At 40.1% G+C, this 20,930-nt stretch overlaps 1 protein-coding gene across 1 annotated transcript in view; it reads right to left on the bottom strand.

Annotated features, from left to right (window-relative positions):
- Window positions 1–5,408: 5,408 nt before the first annotated feature.
- WWTR1 (WW domain containing transcription regulator 1) overlaps window positions 5,409–20,930 on the bottom strand; it is a 123,560-nt gene continuing 108,038 nt past the window's right edge. Inside the window, exons 5-7 of the mRNA XM_012642936.1 lie at window positions 13,801–13,934; window positions 11,617–11,729; window positions 5,409–6,154 (exon numbers count right to left, since the gene is read on the bottom strand). Coding sequence (XP_012498390.1) covers window positions 5,970–6,154; window positions 11,617–11,729; window positions 13,801–13,934 — 432 coding nt within the window. The 3' untranslated portion in view covers window positions 5,409–5,969. The remainder of the gene's footprint in view (window positions 6,155–11,616; window positions 11,730–13,800; window positions 13,935–20,930) is intronic.

Below are 20,930 nucleotides of genomic sequence, written 5' to 3'. Positions count from 1 at the left end.
CAATGCCTGTCACCCATTGATTGGTAATAGTTTGTTTAATCAATTAAATTGTCTAGGAAGTTTCTTCCTGCTATTTTGCAACCCCACTTCTCCACATGTCCTCTCTGAAACTATTACTTGCTTCCTTGGAGAATACAATGGGCCCCCAAAATAATTTACTCAGCAAATACTTACTGGGCATCCACTATGTGTGAGGCATCCATTGCATGCCCCAGGGACCAAGTTGCCAGCCTCATGGAGGTTACATAGTGTCTGTATTGTTTCCCCACATCCTAGCCAACACTTGATGTTATTAGTCTTTTCAATTTTGAAGTTTATCAGAAGTGAAATGGTATGTCATTATATCTAAATTTCTGATTAGTAATGACGTTGGCAAATTAGTTGCCACCTACTTTCATCTTCTATAAATTTTCTATTCACAGAATTGGCCCATATTTCTATTGGGCTGCTTATTTTTCTTACTGATTTATAAAAGTTTGTTGTATTCTGGATATTTTAAGTCTGGTTCCTAGAAGCAGACCCTGATACAAGGAATCAGGTACAAGTGATTTATTAAAGGAGAGCTATTTAAGAAAAGATTTATCGGCCCGGCGCGGTGGCTCACGCCTGTAATCCTAGCTCTCTGGGAGGCCGAGGCGGGCGGATTGTTTGAGCTCAGGAGTTCGAAACCAGCCTGAGCAAGAGCGAGACCCCGTCTCTACTAAAAATAGAAAGAAATTAATCAGACAACTAAAAATACATAAAAAAAATTAGCCGGGCATGGTGGCGCATGCCTGTAGTCCCAGCTACTCGGGAGGCTGAGGCAGAAGGATTGCTTGAGCCCAGGAGTTTGAGGTTGCTGTGAGCTAGGATGACGCCACGGCACTCACTCTAGCCTGGGCAACACAGTGAGACTCTGTCTCAAAAAAAAAAAAAAAAAAAAAAAGATTTATCAAGGAAGTAGATATTCATAGGGGAAACTGGTAAGAGAGTGGGAGAAGCAAGAGCAGAAAGGGGAAGAAACAAAGCAAGAATGCGCTCTCAAGCCAAGTCCCGCAGAAGTCTGTCTCTCCCTGACCTCACAGGGGAACTCTGGAGGGTAAGTTACACACACCCCCAATCATTGGCTAGGGGTCTGCATTGGAGGATGTAGATTCCCAGGCATTTCTCTGCCTGTGTGGAGGCAAAGTGACTCTAGAAGTCCTTTTAACAGCCACAGGTGTTAACTGTTGGAAGCAAAAACATACTAGAGTGGGAGGTAGGGTGCACAAAAAAAGTCAAAAAGAATCTAAGGTGATCTGACTGAAGAACTGACATCATCCCCTAAAAGCAATAGTATATGAAAAAATAATTCAATTTCACTATTAATTCAAGAAATGCAATCTGTAAGAGTAAGGTACTTTCCACCTTACGCATTTGCAAAGATCTAAGCTCGATATCCAGCTCTAATTTAGCAGTGGTGAAAGAAGCTTTTACATACATTGTTGTTGGGGTATAAATTGGTACAGCCCTTTCTGGAAAAAAGATTTAGTAGAATCTATCAAAATTGACAATTACATATCTTGATGCAGTCATTCCTTTCCTAGGAATTTATCCTCTAGCCAAATTCACACAAAAGCAGACTGTCTGCTGCAACACTCTTTGTAGAGGCAGAAACTAAAAACAACCAGTAAGGGATGCCTAGAGAAAAGAATATTATTGGCTATTTAAAATGATGAGATATATGTATTGGCATGGAGAGATGCCTGTGGATGTTGGATATATTTGTTGCTTATTATGTGACCTTGTACAAGTTATGTAACATCTCTACACCTCAATTTCTTCATCCGTATAGTGAGGATAGTAATAGTATTGAAATGACAGGTCTGCTGTGCGGATTCAATTAGATGATACGTATCAAGTGTTTTGCATAGTGCCTGGCACATAGTAAACGCTCAATATTAGTAGTAACATTGTTAAAATGAAAGCGTTAAAACGGCATATATAATTTCTTTTTTCTTTAAAAAAAATCCAACTTATACTATAGGCAAAAATCTAACACACATTTTTTAAAAGTCTGAGATTTGGGGGACACAGAACTTTCACTTTTTACTTTACACGTGTGTTTATAATATTTTCAACAATGAGCACATATTACCTTAAAAGTGATGATGAAATATGGTTTTTAAAAAGATGCATGAGACTTAGACTCTGGAATGTTGGTAAGTTTCCAACATCATCTCTGTGTGTTGTTTAGCTGAATGATTCTGCTGAAGAGTACTCTCTCTCACTGATGCTTCTGTCGGGCGGGCAGGTATCACGACAGTGAGCTTCCGAGGACTCAACGGACAGAGAAATAAGCTGTCACAAACACAAACTCAGAGTGGGTGATGAGCTGTTGTTTTGGTTTTAGTTCTGATGACAAAAGATGCCACACCATATTTTTAATAAGAGGCAAGAATGAGAGTCCTGTAGTTCTGATGTCTCATCAAATCTGTGAGGGTGTTGGCAGGACAGTGTGAAATGAAAAAAAAAAAATACATACCTTTAAAAATCTCAGTGGGCTCCTTCAAATAAAGTGGAAACCAGAATTCTGTGGACATTTAGAATGCTGAAGGCCAGGCGTGTGAGCCAAAACATTGTTTGTCTACAGAATTTTCTCTCTTTCATTGTCTGCCAGAAGGGTTATATAAGCCTCTCTTCGGTACCACCCAAATCCCTCCGTAAAAGGAACACGGACAAATAATGAAAAGACAAAGGCTCCAAGTGGAAATTCAATTGTATTTATTTTCCTTATACAGAATCAGAGAAGTAAAAACCAGTACCAAACTCCAGGTAAAATGGTTTGATCTGATTGATCTGGCTGCATACTTTCTGTACGCACAACATTCTAAATTAAAAATAAACAGACATATTTCATGTTACAAAATGTAGAAGTAAATTTTTTTTAAAAAGTTAAAGTACTAGCACATAAATGATGTAGTGTGTTAGGGAAATGGTCTCCATCAATCTCCCATTTTCCCAATTAAATTAATCTAAAATTTACTTTTTTTAACAGCTTATTTTTTTTCATAAAAGTTGTACTTTCAGAATTTACTTTCTAATTATGTCATAAGAACACAACTTGCAACCCTTTTCTCACTCCAGATCATCGTCTTCTGCAGAGAGCTTTTCTGTCTGAGTTGGGGTCAACAGCACCGTTAGCACACTAAATGTTTTACCTGCTTCCCATATACTGCGCGATCAGTGAAAGGAATGGCATTTCACATCCTAAACACTCTGGTGAAACACTGTCTAGCAATTACTTAGATTTAACAGAATTACAATTACGTTTTGACAATGTATTTACTTCAAGAAAATGTATTTTATCAGGGAAAAAAACCACTTTGAAAGAAAGATCTCTGAAATTATTTTTCAATTTCACTTTTTAAAATGCCTTTTCTGTTGAAAAAATTTTTGGGGTGAAATGGTGAGATTTATTGATTGATTTAGGACTAAAAAGACCAGATATCCTGGCAGTTGTTTTATAATAAGAAATATAGTATAAATAGCACCTTATCATGAATTCTGCAGGGGTTTTAACACTTACAATAGTAGGAAATAGCCATTAAAAGGTTGCTCTAACTTTAGATTTCTAGCTTTAATGTTTTTTTAACAAAAGTTTTATTTTATGGCCTTAGAAACAACAACAAGAAAATTATATCTGGCTTTACCTATTAGTAAACACATAGTCGGGGGTCTATATTTTTTTCTGGAAAAATATTTATTATATTTATTAATAAATGTTCCAACTAATCTTGCTAAAAAATTCCTCTAGTATTTTCTAATGCCACAAGCTTACCAGAAAATTACCTCTAAAAATTGATAATATAAATCATCAATGATTTAACTACTTAAAAAAAGAGGGGTATCTGTTTCTTTTACATGTAGTAACCTGAAAATGAGTCTATAAAAATATTTTTAAAAAATACAGTAACACTGCTGAGTTTTGTTAGGTCCCTTGTTTTTTATTTTTCTTAGCAAGAATGTACAACTCTTTTTGCAGTTTTTTGCTAACAAAAGAGAAAAATAGTGCTCCCTTCAATTTAGTAGCAATAAAAACATCTACCCTCATCTCTCTCAGAGTGCATAGGGAGAGTGGAAGGAATTAGGGGAACATAAACCATGGGTCCTTCAGGAAAAAAAAAATCACTTCATAGTGTTGGAGGCAACAGCAGGTTTATGTTCTCATCTGCCTACATGCTCAGCATGAGTGTGGATGGGGCAGCACTGGCCCTGCCCTCCCCTTCCCGCATAAAGTGCACCAAAACCTTCTTTTCTCCTACCAGAGCCTTTTGGTATAAAGGTTGTAGTAGAAAATTGTTGCTTTGTTCTTTTGGGGCACCTCTCACATCTTCTGCTTGTCTTGCTTTTGGGATACTATGTACTAGTCTATTTCCACTTCACAACTAGTATTCTTTCCACTATATTCCATAACTTTACTACTTCATCTCTGACCTTTTCACTTGCCTTCTTTCCAACATGATCAAATGTATTCTGTGCATCTATATTCCAATAGACCAAAGGGAATCTTATTTAAGATCCTCAACCAATAAGCCCCCCATGGAAATTGAAAGTTTTCTCTCAGAGACCTGAATTATTAATGTCTTTCAAAAAAGAGATTAAATTCATAGATTATAAATAATATCAGTTCAAAATATTAAAACAGTTGAGGACTTCATTGGCAATGCACACAGACTGCATGCCAGGTGAACATGATGCTCTCTCAGTCCTCAGAAGCTAATAAAAAAATGTTTTTGGTTACATAAGAGGTATTGAATACATATTTCATGCCTTTTAATACCAACTGTAGCAATCAGGGTTAGGATAACATAGGACTCAATTTTACTGAATTCAGAAACATATGTCTCCACCACACGCCCTCAGAGGGCATTTTTTTACACGTCAGTCAGAGATCTGCTTCATCCTGCAAACAGTTTCATAGATAGAATTGTTTTAAACACTTGAGATCTTGAAAGCAAAACTGACAAGGCTTCAGAATTTTAAAAGCAACAGCTTACTGTGTGTGCCATCAGGTTGAAATCTCTGTTGTCCTGATATTTTCAGAATAGTTTCAAAAAACAAAAAACAGTTGCCACTGATTTGTCAAAAACATTGGCTGCCCTTTGGCATCAGTTACAAAATTACAGTGCTTTATAAAATAAACGTCAAATTCCAAGCTGCAATTTTTAACGCCAAGTTGCAATTTTTAAAAAGTTTTGTTTGAACAAAATGCTCATAATTAGTACCAAACGGGTCTCTTTCACAAGATCTGTAGTGTGAAAACCGTGACTAATGCTGGAAAGACTAAGTTGTCTAGATGCTATGCAGTAAAATGATGAAGGATAAACTACAATAGGACTGTGTGTGCCTTTGCCTATAAGGAGTAATAAGAGCCATTGCAGCCAGCATGGATTCAAAAGTACATCGTATTCCATACAGCAGAAATTTACTATCCATAAAATGATTTTTAAAGCTCAAGTTAAATAGTTTTTAAAGCATTTTGTACTACTGTCATCAATACAGTTTTGGAGACTGTAAATCAGGTCTAATTTTGTACACATTTCCTGGACCAAGCCACCTGTCAGAATTCACTGCCTGTGATCAACTTTTTATGGTTTATAATCAATTGATGTGTAAATTTCAACTTAACACCCATAAAGCTTGCCATGGGGCAGCAGAGAAAAAAGAGAAAAGTATTCTGTATAATCAATTCTGCAGGCATAATTCTGCATATTCTGTCACAAGAATGCAGGCTTGCAGAAAATGAAAATAGAATATTTATTTACGTTTAAACTTAACTTACTGTCAATCCAAACAGGCAATGATTGAACTGGCAACATGAGAAGGAGGGAGCACGAGTCATGGAGGCAGAAAGGGGTGCACCCGCAGACTTGCTCTGCTCGACCGCTTTTCCCAAGAGGCCCAGGAAATGTAAGCTCGTGGCTGAATCCACGTTACGATGGCAATGGTTACAGCCAGGTTAGAAAGGGCTCGCTTTTGTTCAGAGCAGACTCGACATCATTGAAGAGGGGTATCAGATCTTCAGATTCCAAAGTTCCTAGGTCAACGTTTGTTCCCGGAAGACAGTCAAGGAAATCAGGGAAACGGGTCTGCTGGGGATTGATGTTCATGGGTGTTTGTCCTGCATTTTCTCCTACAACAAAATGAAAAGAAATCATTTTAATTCCGTTTAAGCTCTTGAAAGGGGGACAGTTCAAGTGTTAACGAACCCCTGATCTTCATGTGTTCAGCTACTACATTACTGACCCTCACGCAGAAGAGGTGCAGAGATGCCAGGGGAGTCCTAAATTGCTTCTGCGTAAACACGGTCGAGGGAGACGAGAAGGAGCGTGCAAAAGGCACTGTGGTCCTGACCTAAGGTCTGCGCCTTCCCACGACAGAGGCATGAAGAGCTGCTTTTCAAAAGAGAGGCCCTGCCTGTCATAAACACCTAATTACAGAGCTATAATCTATAGATTTCACTGATGCCTATCATCCTTCTTTATGCTCAAATATAGTAGTGGGGAGTTTCTTTTAAACATGTTATTAAAAGCTGTCTTCATTAACGGCTTTAGACATCATTTATAAAGTGGGTCCTCCCAGCTAAAGCACAAGCACCTTAGTCACCACTCCCCTCCCCTGCCCTCCTGGCCTGACGCCCCACTCCAGTGTTGATCCCAAAGCACAAAAAATCCTGGTCTCTTGGCAAGCAGTGGGCCCGGCAGGGGCTAAAGTGGGGGTTGGGGGGCCTTCAGCCACACACCTGAAAGGAACCAGGAGATCCCAGGTGCTCCCCTCCTTCCAGGCCTTAGTTTGCAGGAGGGGGGGAGGACACAGATCTCAGGGACTGGGGGGTCTTCTCCCTCCCCATCCTCTTGTCCTGGGCAGGCCCCCACCCATCCCTCCCTGCTCCTCTTCCTCCAGTGGGGCCTGCCCCTGTAGCTCCTCCGATCCCCTGCGGCACTGGCTTGGGGGCAGAGTACACTTGTTTCAGGGACCCCAGGAGGTGCTCCTGGCTCCTGGGACTGTGTGTGGGTCTAGGGAGAGGGGGGTTGGGGATGGGGAGAGTGGCCAGGCTGGGGGTGCAGGGGAGGAAACTCCTCACCAGGAGATCCAAAGGTAGGGTTGTGTCTTAGCCTAGGAGCTCCCCAGCCCCACTCCCGCCCCACACACCCCTTGCCCTGCTATTCCCCCGACCCCCAGGCCCCCAAGTGAGATTGCACATTAACTACTGTAAGGAGAGGAGCAGTGTTGGCAACTGTGAACCATGAGAATATTAGTGATACTGATGAGGAGAATAAACTAAATGCCTTCAAAACAGAAAAAATAATAATAATGATAATAAATAAATAAAAATAAAAGAAGGAGGGTCCTTCCCCCTCCTTCTACAGTATGTACAGTCCACAACTATCTACCTTTCTCACAAGCATACGAGTCACAATGCATATTAAGGTTTTAAGTCTTGCAGTAAAGAAATCTGTTTTATTTTGTTTAAGGCACTATTTCCTAAGCCATTTAATCACCTAATCCTATTTTGGCAGAATATGTATCCTAATAGAACTGGAGATCTGCAGAACACAGTTGATAAAATGCTGTACTAGAGGAAAGTTAAGCATCTGGAATATGATATAAAGAATATATGTTCTTTATGTGCAGTCGTATGAGAGAAAATGAACCACTGACTTTTATGTGTCATTCAACTGAGCTTTTTAGCTGTGTAACCTTAGAGACACTTGTCTGACTCTCCATTTGCCCATTAGGAAACTGGGATTATAGTACCCTCTTCACAAATTGGAGTAAAGTGCCATATAGTGTCTGCCATACATCCATGGCTCTAGGTATTGTCCACATATATAAAAATATAATAAATGTCTCGATTGTGCTGAGAGGTTAAAAAAAACCCTAGGAACTCAACCACTATTAATTACACAATTATCTAGTTCTCTACAAAGTTCACAGAAAAATTCAACCTAAGTGTCCATCAACAGAGGATTAGATTAAAAAATGTGATCTCTATGGGCAATGGAATACCATTCGGCCATCAAAAAGAATGAACTCATGCCTTTTGCAGCAACATGGATGGAACTGGAGGCCATTATCTTAAGTGAAATAACTCAAACACAGAAAGACAAATGCAGCATGTTCTCAGTTATAAGTGGGAGCTAAATACTATGCACACACATGGCAGCAGAGTGTGGAATAATGGACAATGGAGACTCAGGGGTGGGGGCTGGGTGGGGAGTGGATGACAGGAGGTTGCTTGGTGGGCACAATGTTCATTGCTTCAGCGATGGATGCACTAAAGGCCTTGACTTCACCACAATAAAATGCAATATATCAACGTAGCAAAATGGCACTGGTACTCCATGAATATATTCAAATAAAAAAAATTTAATACTCAATATCAAAACAACTGGTTAATTCAAACAGCCTCAAACAAACAATTTTCTGAAGGGATAAAATCTACCTCAAAGACTGAGAAGCATTGATAACTACAGCCAGCTTCCACCGTAATATCATTTTTAATGAAACTTATTATATTAGCTTTTGTGTCTTACAAGTGCAGTAGCCCTCCTGAAAAGCGTGCGCAGAAGTTTCACTGTTCTGAGCAAAACTGCAGAAAATTCATTTTAACCATCTGTGTTTTCCAAAGAGAAAAAGTGATGAAGAAAACATAATCAAACTTGCATTTTGGTGATGGCAAAGCATGATGGCTTTTCTAGAAGTCATAAAATCTCAAAGACTCTTGGGCAATATTTTATAGAGTTTTCATTGCAAAGGGCAATAATTTGAAAAATAAAACCAAGTTCAACAACATGACCTCAATATAGTGTCACCGATATTGAAAAACATCAAAATAGAAAAGAAAATCCAAAATAACATTTTTCTACCTCTTAAATAGAGTTTAACAGATGAAAATGAGGCTTTAAAAATTATGTCTTAAAAACTACACAATATAAAGTTCTAGACTTTTTTTTTTTCCATCTTCAGTTAGAGTCATCCATCTCAATGATTTTAACTTTCTGATACTCAAGAATACATTTTTTAGCCAAACAAAATCTCTCTTTTAAAGAATTCCTCTTCTCTCTTCTCCTCAGGCATGGAAAGCATGAGGAGACTAGCTAAACTTCTTCATTAAGGTTAACAATCTTAAAATATCTCTTTGGAGCAGCTCTGCAATCTCAGAGTAATCTTTCTGGTCTTTGCAGTTTTATCCACTTAAAAAGTGGGAGAGACAAAAACCAGGCAATTCTTCAAAGGGTGTGATCATTGCAGAATATTCTGGAAGGATGGATGACTTCCCAGTCTTTGCTCATGCTATTCTCTTTACTCTCTCCTCTAAGCAAGTCCAGCTGCTGTTCCCATGTGTGCTTTGCAAAGGGAGCGCTCGGCCGGCTCCCGGCCATTCGGCTTGTGGTCGGCGTGTGGTCAGCAAGCCTAACAGATCTTTTCTAGCCACACTGAGCTCCATCCACCTTCCAGCTTCTCCTTGTCCTGTTGCTGTATAATTACATTTCTCCCCTTGAGAGAGTTTATGCCCACTTCCTATAAAGTCTTCACAGAGATGACCCCAAACGTGATGAGCTGACGCTCACTTAACCAGGCTAACTTGGCACCCTAACATTTATCAATCCAATTTGTGCCTAACATCAGCCACCTTAGAAGGAGGAGAAGAGAACTTTGTGTCGGGCTCTGTGATATCATGACTCGTCACAATTCTATGATGTGAGCATATTACTCCCACTTTATGGATGAGAAATCCGAGGCCCACAGAGGTCACATAACTTGCCCAAAGTCACTGCCAAGAGTGGAGAAGCAACGATTCCACTCAGGCTGTCTGTCTGCAAAGACTATGTTCTTTTCAGGACACCACTTAATTCCAAAGTATGGCTTCCAAAAACACTCCCTATTTACTCACTTGAGGTCATTTGAAAAAGAGGTCATTTGAAAAAGATGTAGGAATAAAATCCATGCTTTTTTTTTTTTTTAATGTCAAGCTTAGATTTATTTAGCTCTCCTGAGGTTTTTTCTTGTTTAACTTTGCTTTTTATCCTTACTGGCTTCCCAGTGTTTAAAAGATGAAAGTAAACAATTGTTAAACATAGGAAGGAGCCACTTCATAAGGCTGTTCCAAAGAGAGCAAAATAAATCTCACACCAAAAACTAAAGATGAAAGGGGGAGGAGGTTTGGGGAGAACACTGAAGCAATAAATTGAAGAACAGCAAAACAAACTGCTTGAACTATTCTTGTGTGACTCCTCACAAGACAGTCTGTGCAATCCTCTCGAAGCAAAGATGACGGCCTAAAACAAGACCCCGGAGGAGCCACTCCAACCCACTGCACTTGTAAGCCGCCCGGCCACGAGTCTGACTCTTGGTCCTACCAACAATTTGGATTCCCAGCACGAATAGGAGTCATTTAGGAGCAGGGAGTCCATGGGCACTATGGACAAATGTTTTGAGAAAAGCCTTTTTTTTTTTTCATTTTTATTTTTGAGACAGGGTCTTGCTCTACTGCTCGAGCTAAAGTGCAGTGGTGTCATCATAGCTCACTGCAACCTCAAACTCCTGGGCTAGAGTGATCCTCCTCCTCATCCTCCTGAGTAGCTGGGTCTACATTACCACCATGCCTGGCTAATTTTTCTATTTTTGGTAGATATAGGGGTCTTGTTCTTGCTCAGTCTGGTCTTGAACTCCTGGCCTCAAGTGATTCTCCTGCCTTGGCCTCCCAAAGTGCCAGCATGAGCCACTGTGCCCAGTCATAAAGCAATTTTGTATTTTCATCACAGAACAGTAACTCTTTTATTGTCAGTGATGATGGAGGAGAAACTTACCTGACTAACTCCAAACAGTGGACACCTCAGCTGTCATTTATTTTTAGCTCTAGAATAACTTCTGGGAATTTATGACTCTCATAATTAAGTCTAGATAAGGCTAATAAGATTAAATTCAGTTTTTGCAATTGGAGGTCTCACTCCTTGAGAGCAGGAGAAAAAGAGAAATAATGAGGGAAGTATGCTGAGGCCTGGCCTGAAGGATGCACAGGCTGGGGACTAGGTAAAGGTCTCTCTGACTCTCCTTTTAATTGGTGAGGGAGGACATTGTTACCGTGATGGGACTTGGAGCTAACAATTTAGAATCTTCGGAGTTCCTCAACTTTCCAAACGCCCACTGCCAACTGCTTCCCAAATACAACGAATGATATGAAAATATTTGCATGCTGGTGAAACTATAAACCACCATCACTTCCCAGGAGAAAAAGTGGCCCATACATTACAACTGAAAACTAGAAGAGTGCAAATACCCCACGGCAGAAGAGTGGCAAAGCAGACAGTGGTATCTTCATGTAGTTGTGAGGAAAGGGCTATATGAAGCAAGAACGAGTAAAAAAACAAAAACAGAACTTAAAATCCTGTGCCCAGATGTAAAACTGTATTTTTATACTCTATGGGCAACGGGCTGGAGTTTACTAATAGTGCCTGGGGGTTGGGTGGCTTTTAAGTCGTCATTTTATGTTGTCGCCGAGATTGTTTCTGATTGGATTGCAAAATTGAGATGACCGAAGAGACAATTTAAAAATGTAAACTTGCCAGTACTTGCAGGCTTTGCTCCTACCTGTGTCCATCTCATCCACGTTGCTGAGGAAGTCCTCTGGAGTTGTGGGGACACTGTAGCACCCTAACCCCAGGCCACTGTCAGTGCTCTGCTCCCTCGAATGATATGGTCCTCTGTAGAGCAAAAGGTGGAGAAACTTTGATGTGAGCCCACTAAATGCTTTCAAAATTAAAATACAGTCACAAAATTCTGAACTAATGCCGTTCTGTCATTCTGCTCAACTTTCTAGGTAACGAAAGGAAGCAGATTCCGTGCCTCCCTTTAATTTTGAAAAGTACATCCTAATGTCAATAAACTGCAAGCAAATAAAACTGACCATTTACAGGAAATTCACACTGATTTCCTTTCCATCTCAAATAACCACTTGGACACTTCTACATATAAAGTATGATACCATTTATGTAACATTTTAAAAGGCAGAAAACAACGTTGAATAGTGCTTATGGATACACACACTAACAGGAAGTAAGAAGTATAAAAATCTCCCTCCTGCCCATTGGTTGATTTCCACTGAGTTTTATGTCCCTCTGTACACATGTGTGCTCATCGGTTGGCTCCAATTTAATAGTGAGTCCATGTGGTGTTTGTTTCTCCATTCCTGAGATACTTCACTTAGGAGAATGGTCTCCAGTTCCATCCAGATTGTTGCAAAAGCACTATTTGGGTGATGGGTACACCTATAGCCAGGACTCAAGTATTACAAAAGCGATCCTTGTAACCTAAAACATTTGTACCCCCTTAATATTTTGAAATAAAAAAAAGAAGAAGTATAAAAATCTGTCATGGACACACATCAGTTTCTCAATAGTGGCTACTACTGGGGACAGAAGGGAAAAGAAATGAGATTTCAGTGGTGGCAGGGATGGGTTCAAATACTAGTTGTAATATTTTATTTATTAAAAAAATAAGATCAGATGGAGATATGGCAAATCTGGGTCACCACCTAGAGTTACAGGAATAACTCTTACATTATTCTCTTTTTTTTTTTTTTGAGACAGAGTCTCACTGTGTTGCCCGGGCTAGAGTGAGTGCTGTGGCGTTAGCCTAGCTCACAGCAACCTCAAACTCCTGGGCTCAAGTGATCCTTCTGCCTCAGCCTCCGGAGTAGCTGGGACTACAGGCATGTGCCGTCATGCCCGGCTAATTTTTTTTATGTATTTTTAGTTGTCCGATTAATTTCTTTCCATTTTTAGTAGAGACGGGGGTCTCGCTCTTGCTCAGGCTGGTTTTGAACTCCTGAGCTCAAACAATGCGCCCGCCTCGGCCTCCCAGAGTGCTAGGATTACAGGCGTGAGCCACCGCGCCTGGCCTTATATTATTCTTTATACTTTTCCGTATTTCAAATACAGACTTAAAATCCACAACTTAAAAACTCATTATTTCTGATACTGTTTGTTTTCATTTCTCTATATCTTTAAGTGTATTTGTTTGCTTGCCAGAAGCCTCTGCAAGGGCAGAAAAAACATAGGAAATAGAGCATTGCCCTTTATTAAAAAGCTACAATTATGGTTGACTACTTCGACTCATGAAGATATTTCGGCTCATTTCTCTTTCCCTTCTACTCCTTACGTTTTTTTTTTTAATATCATCTCTTTGTTTTAATTAATTTTTTAATTGTGAAATAATTTTAGACTCAGAAGATTTAAAGAGAGTACAGATTTCTATGTACCCTTCACTCAGCTTTCCCAATGATAATATCTTACATAAAAGCCATAGTGCAATTACCATAACCAGGAAATTGTAGAATAACTATTAACTGAAAACTATAGACTTCATTCACTCTTCACCATAAACGTCATCTCTTAATTGCTTTGTTCTCGATTTGCCACATGACATGCTTTTATTCCCCTCCTGTTGGCTACAGAAAACCACAAGATTCTTCTAAGTATAATTACTAGACAATTCCATTTTATTCAGGTTATAAGCTCATCCTTATTTTCAAATTATTGACTAGAGGTTTACTCCATGTCATTTCACCAATTTTTAAATTTGAGAATTTTTAAAAAGGCAGATGACTTTCTCTGCTTTTCTTTTTTTCTGCCGAATCCTCCCCTCTTCCTCCCTCTACCCTCACCCTCACCTCTCAATCTCCCCAACTTTTCCGGATGTAAACAAAGACCCCATTCTAGTCTAGACCACATAATAAAGAGAGCAAAAATAAGTGGTCCCCAAATATTAACTCACCCATTGAGGAAAGGATCTGAGCTGTTATTAGTGATGGATCTCATGTCTGGGGTCATGGTGGGCGGGTTGACAGCAGCTTGAACCGGGGCCAGAGTCTCGGCTTCCATGGGGAGCTGTCGACAGAGGGCAGCTTCCTGCAGAAGTAGACAGCCAGAAGGGGAGGCTAGAGTCACTCGCTCATTGTCACAAGGCTGGGAATGAAGTATATATGTACTTCACATGAAAACTTTTCACCAAATACAAAGCACTTTGTATCTATTCTCAGTAAGTTAAAATCATGAGGAAATCGTTAGTGTTCTTTCTTGGAAGAAAGCATACAGACATAAGTCACTTTCTCACATTTACAAAGTTAATGAGAAACCCAACTATTATTTGACCTCAGGGCACTTAACGTTGCAACCCTCCCACTCATGCAATTGTTTAAATGCCCAAATCATATAAAGATCTCTTGAGACACTTTCTCAGAGACAAGGCTATTTCTATTTCTATCCCAGGTTCTCAGACCAAATCTAAATCAACCAAAGTAGTCAGACTCTGGACTAGCAGGTACATTCTGGTCTTTGCCACTTACAGGCCCGGAAAGCTATGGGATTACAGAGTTCAGGCTCTACACTAAATTACATCTGGCAGTTTTATGTCAACAGCCCGGAGAGCAAAATAACCAGTTTAAAAATTTGTTTTAAAAAAGACAATCAGTTTTTCTATTTGACTACTTTGTTGACTTGACTACAACACAGAACCATGTAGATTCAATTCAAACCCCATAGACAAGTAACTCTTTAAAAGCATATGGATTTCATTAGCAAAAATATAATGCAAGCATTTTTTTTAGGTTAGCATTACTTTGCCAAGGAGAGTCAATCCAAAAGGTTACAAATTTATTGACTGCAATTGCTTTCTCTGGGTCTAACCTCTAAAAGTCTCTTCCATTTTGACTAAACATGACCAGACATCAAATTCCTCTCAAATTTGCAGCCGTTTATACCTGCATCCAAAACCAAGATCGGGCCCTCTCCCATATTTATGCCTATCCATTTCCCACTTTCCATGCTGAAGTTGTTGGTCTCACCATCCCTCAAACCCCAAAACCATGGCTACAATGGCAAACAGAACATTTAGGCCATCTAAGTAACAGTATCTTTGTTAGATCTCTTCCAGCCCTAACATGCTATGACTTTAGGGAGTAACTGCTGTCTAGACAAGTCCCAGTGAAGTCATCGGCTATAAAAACTTTAGGTTACTAGAGTTCATTGTGCTGTTATTGAGAGTCATAGTAGCATGATTCTTACAAACTGTGAGAGACCTGATTGATAAGAAAATACATTGTTAACTTATACTGAAATAAATATTCTAGCTAGAAAGGGCTGTTCATATAGATTGCAAGTAATCAGAACACTTGATACATTTTATTCAGTAATCCTCAAAAAGCAAACCAAAAAACGGAGATCATTTTAAAAGGTGATTTTCATCTATCCATCATCCAATTCTTGGAAGTACCTTCTGAATAAATCTAGAAAAACTGAATTATTTACCAGTAGCTGCTTTTACACGGCAGGCAGTGTGCATTAGAAACCTTATTATCTGACAAAAGCTTTCCTGAAAGGCTCAGATAGAAGAACATCAGGAACTGAATCTGGCATAAGGAGCCTAGAACCCCCCAGTCTCAATCCCTCATGCGCACTCATATACCCTGAACAACAGATTGAAGACACCTGATCGATGATATAATTTCTAGTTCTTTATAAACTATAAATGCAAGGATCCTTTGATAATTTTCATTATCCAAAAAATCAACTTTACTTAGAATATTCCATTCTTCAACCATTCTCAACAAATGTGGGGGCTTACCTCTAAACAGATACCCCTTTTAAACATAAAAGTTGATGAGATGGCTGCATTCCTTTATATCTGACAAAATTTTGACAAAATTTTATCACCATGTCTTAATAATACAGGTTGAACTTGCAATTTCCAGGAGGTCTGAATTTATATAAGAATCATTTCTGGAACTTTATAAAAAATGTATTATATACATAATGTATACGAATTATTTGTCATCTGTAATGACACAATGTGACAATAAAATTTAAATTATAAGAACAAATATCAGAAACTAGATACAAAATATATAGTTCTAAACTTTCCTCTTCATTTAAGTTACTCCTAACATATTTTCATTAGATATAAACATAAAATAATGTATGTGTGGCTAAATATATAAATAAAATGTAAAAGGACTATTTATAATAACCAAAGCTGGAAGAACCTGTACTACATTGGGGAAGTGTTTCACTGTGCCATTACACGTTTGTTCCCTCTATTTCAAATTAAAGAGAACAGAAGTTCTATTCTTCAGCATCAATGTTGTTTCCCAACCAAGTCATCACAGGAGCAAATGCTACATTCTGTCTGTAGGGGGCTCACGGTATCATTTTCCACCTTCCACTGACTAACAAATGAGAGAGAGTACAGAAAGGGCGTTGAATGTCCCTGAATAACAACTTTGAATTATAAATTAGGCTAGTCTGAGTTAGAAAGTTATTACTTATAAGTGCAACATTTTCTCTAAGATCATTCCAAGATCATTCTTGGGTCACAAGTCACCCAACACAGCAGCCAAAATGAAGATCACAAGGCCCCCTGCTCTAAACCTACCTGCTTCCTGTCTCACCGGCATGGCGACTGGAGGCAGGCCCTCACTGTAGCCCACCATGCCCTGTGTGACAGCCCTGCCCACCCCTCCTCCCTTGTCTCTGACCTGCTCCCCTCACTCCCTCTCTGCTGCTCCTCCCGCCTCCAGCATCTGCACCAACAGTCCCTCTGCTTGCTCGCACTCCTCAGCTCGTCCCAAGCTCATTCCCTCACTGCCTGTCTCCTGCAAATGTCATCTCTTCAGAGATGCTCCTCCTGACCCTGTTCTAAAATACCCTCATTCTTGACCTATATGAATTTCCTTCAAAGCAACTTAGGTATTTATTCTCCATCTTTCCTACTGGAATATAAGCTCCATGAGGGAAGGGACCTTATTTATCATGTTCATTGCTATATCCCTACTACCTTAACAGTGCAAGGCATATAATAGGGATTCAATAAATATTTGTTCAATGAATAAATGAGAAATTTTACTGGAATTCAAATGGAAATATTTTAAATTGTGATTAGCAATAAAAGAAAAAAACTAAGAACCTTCACTCTCACCTTCAAATATGAGTGAAATAACAGCCTACTGTTTACATTTCAACTAGTCAGGTACAAGCTCCATCCTCAGGGAATAGTCCCACTGCACACTTCCCTGCTCCTAACAGGATGAGCAGAAGGCAGAGTAGTCAGAAGCAATAACTGTGGGGCCAGATGCTTAGATCTGAACCCTGGCCTGCAAGTTATTTAACCTCTCTGTTTCTCATTTGTAAAGTGGGGGCTAATAAGAACACCCACCCAAGAGGGCTGCTGTGATGATAAAGTGAGGTAATATATATAAGGTGCTTAGAACAGTAACTAGAACTTGAGATCTCACAATAAATGTGAACTAATTATTATTATTATCTCATGTTCTGTATTCCAATCTCAAAAAACAAAAGCAAAACCAAAAATAAATGATTTTAAAAGTCACACGATTCTGTGGAACTGATCCATTTTGAGTGGTAAGACACTTGTTCCTGGTCAACTTTCACCTTGGAGGGATTAAACCAAAGTGTGAAAGTCATCAAGATGGTCACCAAGGCTAAGAAAACAATTGTTTTTAAAACAAGGAGAGCTTTGTAAGCCTTTCTGTATAACATAAAATTAGTTTTGAATATAAATGAAGAATGGTGAGAAGTTTCATTTCACTTAAATTTTAGAATGTAATAGTTCTCTATCTAGAACTTTAAAAATTCTAGCCTTTTTTTGAATGAAAATATTTCCCTGTTCCGGCTCATGAATTGAAAGAGAAAAAAAAAAGTGCAAAAGCCAAGGTTTGAAAATAAAAGGGCTAACCTCACTGACATGTCTGCATCCAAACAGGGGAGGGTTTTGTTTTAAACTAAATTTAGCTATAAAATTAAAGCCCAAACCCAGGATGATTTTGACTGCCAACTGACCCCCACTGCCCTCGCACAGGCAGAAATGACAGGCAAACACCTGACTTAGCCCAAGAAGCAGCAGTCAGAACTGATGGAACTAAAATAGGTAAAGCAAAGGCAAAAGATGGGCACTGGACAAAGTGAACGGCCACGGACACAGAGGGGTGACCGCTGGCCACGGCTGGTCTGGGGTTATGATTCGGGCCTCCCACTCTCGCTGCCCTGCCCCAGCACCCAGTCCTCCGCTCCCTCTAGCCTGGGCAGAATGAGAACACTAGGCTCGCTTGTTGCTCATGTCCCACGGCACTGCAGGTAAACAGGTCTATTCACAGATGTCCCCTCCACCTCCACCCGCCCTGTCCTCCAAAACAAGCCTCCAGTTTCCTAGACTCCTTAGCACCATGAGTCCCTGTCCTTGGAACCATCCTTAGAGGTTCCGTTACACCACCTCCTCCGGGATGCCCTCCTGACCACCACAACCATAGCAAATTACTCCCTCCCTTGCTCCCAGCCCCTGGATGCCTGAATGAATGTGTCCAGCTGGTGTCTGAAACTCCACATGTCCCACACTGGGCTCCTCAACTGGGCCAAAGCAGCTCCTTCTCCTAACCTCAAGCTTTTCCTTACACCACCACCATCCAAGTTCAATATCCAAGTCAATTATGTCTCCCTCGGTCCCTACAACAATTTATTCATTTGTGCCAGTCTTTATTTTTTTAAAAATACTACTGAGACGACCAGGCACCAGGTACTGTTGTTGGAACAGTATTCCTGCAGCAGGAATACAGCAACTTGACAACATAGAAAGTGCCTTGTCCTCATGGAGGATTCTAGAGGGGGAGAGAGACCATAACAAACCATAATGGACAAGGGCCAGCCCTTGTGGATTCCATCTCCCCAGTATCTCCAAGCTGGAAACCTGCTTTCCGTCTCAAGTAGCAGGTCATCATTGCTTCTCCAGGTATTCCACCTGACCTCTCTTCCTCCACTCAACCTTCACACACAAGGCTGTGGCCAGGTCTCTGTTTGACATTTTACCAAAGTCTTTACAAAGAGTGGCCAGAGGAGAACATCAGGACAGGGAGGAGTCGGGGCATCACGTTCTATGAAGAAGTGGATGACAATTTAACCATAGGAGAAAACTAGATGGGCACACCACAGCTCCCAAGCTACTCATGGACTGCCACAAGAAATCCAGGAAAGATCCCTCTATCCCAGATTTGAGGAAGATATGATGAAGGACTTTCCAGTTAGTGTCAGTTCAGTGGGGAAATTGGCTACTTCTCATTTCTCTGGACTATTGACCACTGGAATTCTCAAGCAGTAGTTGAGGGTTCGGTGCTATCGGATATGTCCAGGGCTTGGCACAGAAAAGGCAGCATGGCACAGGAGAAAAACTTTGGAATCAGAAGATTGGAGTTCAAATCCCAGTTTAGCTACTATAAAGTTGTGCCATCTTGGACTAAATTTTTAACATTCCTTGACAGTTTGTTTATCTGAAAAAAGGTGGTTTATAAGACCTATCTTGCTTGGCTGTTATAAAGGTTAGAAAGCATATTTATAAAGAACCTGGCACAGTGAGGCAGTCAATAGAATGAGCTGCTGATAGTGATAAAGGTGTGGGAGGCTGAGCTATTAGCTAATACTTGCATATTGCCTACCACGTGTGAAACATTATTCTAAGCTCTTTAACATACTATTTCATCTCATCTTCACGACAATCTCATTGTCTCCATTTTACAGATGAGGAAACTGAGGCATGGAGAGATTAGGCAACTTTCCCAGGATCCTATGACTAATAATTGGTGGAGGAACTAAATCCAGGCATTCTGGCTCCTGACTCTGTGCTCGTAAGCGCCACAGACAGTGTGGCAGAGAGAGGAAAGCCAAGGATTGAGGTTGGCGGACCTCAAATTGTCGGCCCTTTCACCTACTGGCTATGAGACTTGGGCAATTGTCTTCATTTCTCTGAGCTTGTTTTCCCAGCTATAAAATGGAAAGACCAACCCCTTTACCTCAGACAATTTAGAGGCAAATTTAATGAAACTGCCTATTTAACTGTCCTGAAAACAGTTTTCCTCCCTGAATTGGGAAACAGATTAAACTGGATGTATTCTATGATACTTTTCAACATATATGGGTGGAGCTCGTGCCCTGGGAATTTACAACACATCAAGCAAAGTTATAAATTCAGATTTTAAGGGCCAGTTTCAGAAAGATTTGAAAAGTTGTCTCTGGTAGCTCTGCCCCAACCCTCCCCCGACCCACTTTATTTTTTCTCTGTGTTCAAGCTGGGGGTGGAAAGACTTGCAAAATAAGGGCTTGAAAATCTCTTTGTGAATTTGTGGTCATCCACCTAGCTCTCTGAAACAAGTAATTATATGTGGGTTCAAAAACACCCTCTCCTAACAGGGCAGTGGGTAAAATAGCTGGAGGGATAAGGATGTAAAAGACAAATGATGACTTGTGAGCTGAAGGTGTCCCTGGAAGCAAACCTCAAACCTCCGTTCAGCTCCCCATTGGGCTGCCAGCCTGCCCGTGGAATCAGTCAACAGAGGAGGTGAGAAAGTAAACAGCAGCTGAAAGCATCCTGCAGCCCTGTCCGTCCTGGGGTGAGGGAGCCTCCGCAGCCAGCTCCTGCCCTCACCAGAAGGTACTTCAAAGTGAAACAACCTCTTCTGAGAGTTCCCTGCTTGACTTAAGTGTGTGTGGCCAGGGACTCTAACAAAAGGGAAGATTGGATTGTTTTAATTATAAAGGGTGGGGTAAGTAGAAACAAATGAAAAGAAAAAAAAAATAAAGACAATATTTTGAAATCCTAACATTAAAATAGTTATTCTGGTGCAGAGAAGTTGTTCTCTCTGCCAAAATCCTGAGGGACTTCAGAGGCAGAATGCTGAATTATTTACCTTCTTTATAGGGGAAAAAAAAAATTCCTGATGTAAATCTCTTTTTAACTCTGTGCCAAGGGATTCTAGAAATTCATTGTCACATTTCCTGAACCTCCCTTTGTAAAATACCTCATCACACATGCTCAGCTGCCAGACTGTCGCTATAAAAGAACAGAGT

The sequence above is a fragment of the Propithecus coquereli genome, unplaced genomic scaffold (genome assembly GCF_000956105.1).
Source record: "Propithecus coquereli isolate 6110/MARCELLA unplaced genomic scaffold, Pcoq_1.0 Scaffold19, whole genome shotgun sequence".
Taxonomy (NCBI): Eukaryota; Metazoa; Chordata; class Mammalia; order Primates; family Indriidae; genus Propithecus; species Propithecus coquereli.
The sequence above is the reverse complement of the archived record's forward strand: the minus strand, read 5'-3'. Positions and strand labels throughout refer to the sequence as shown.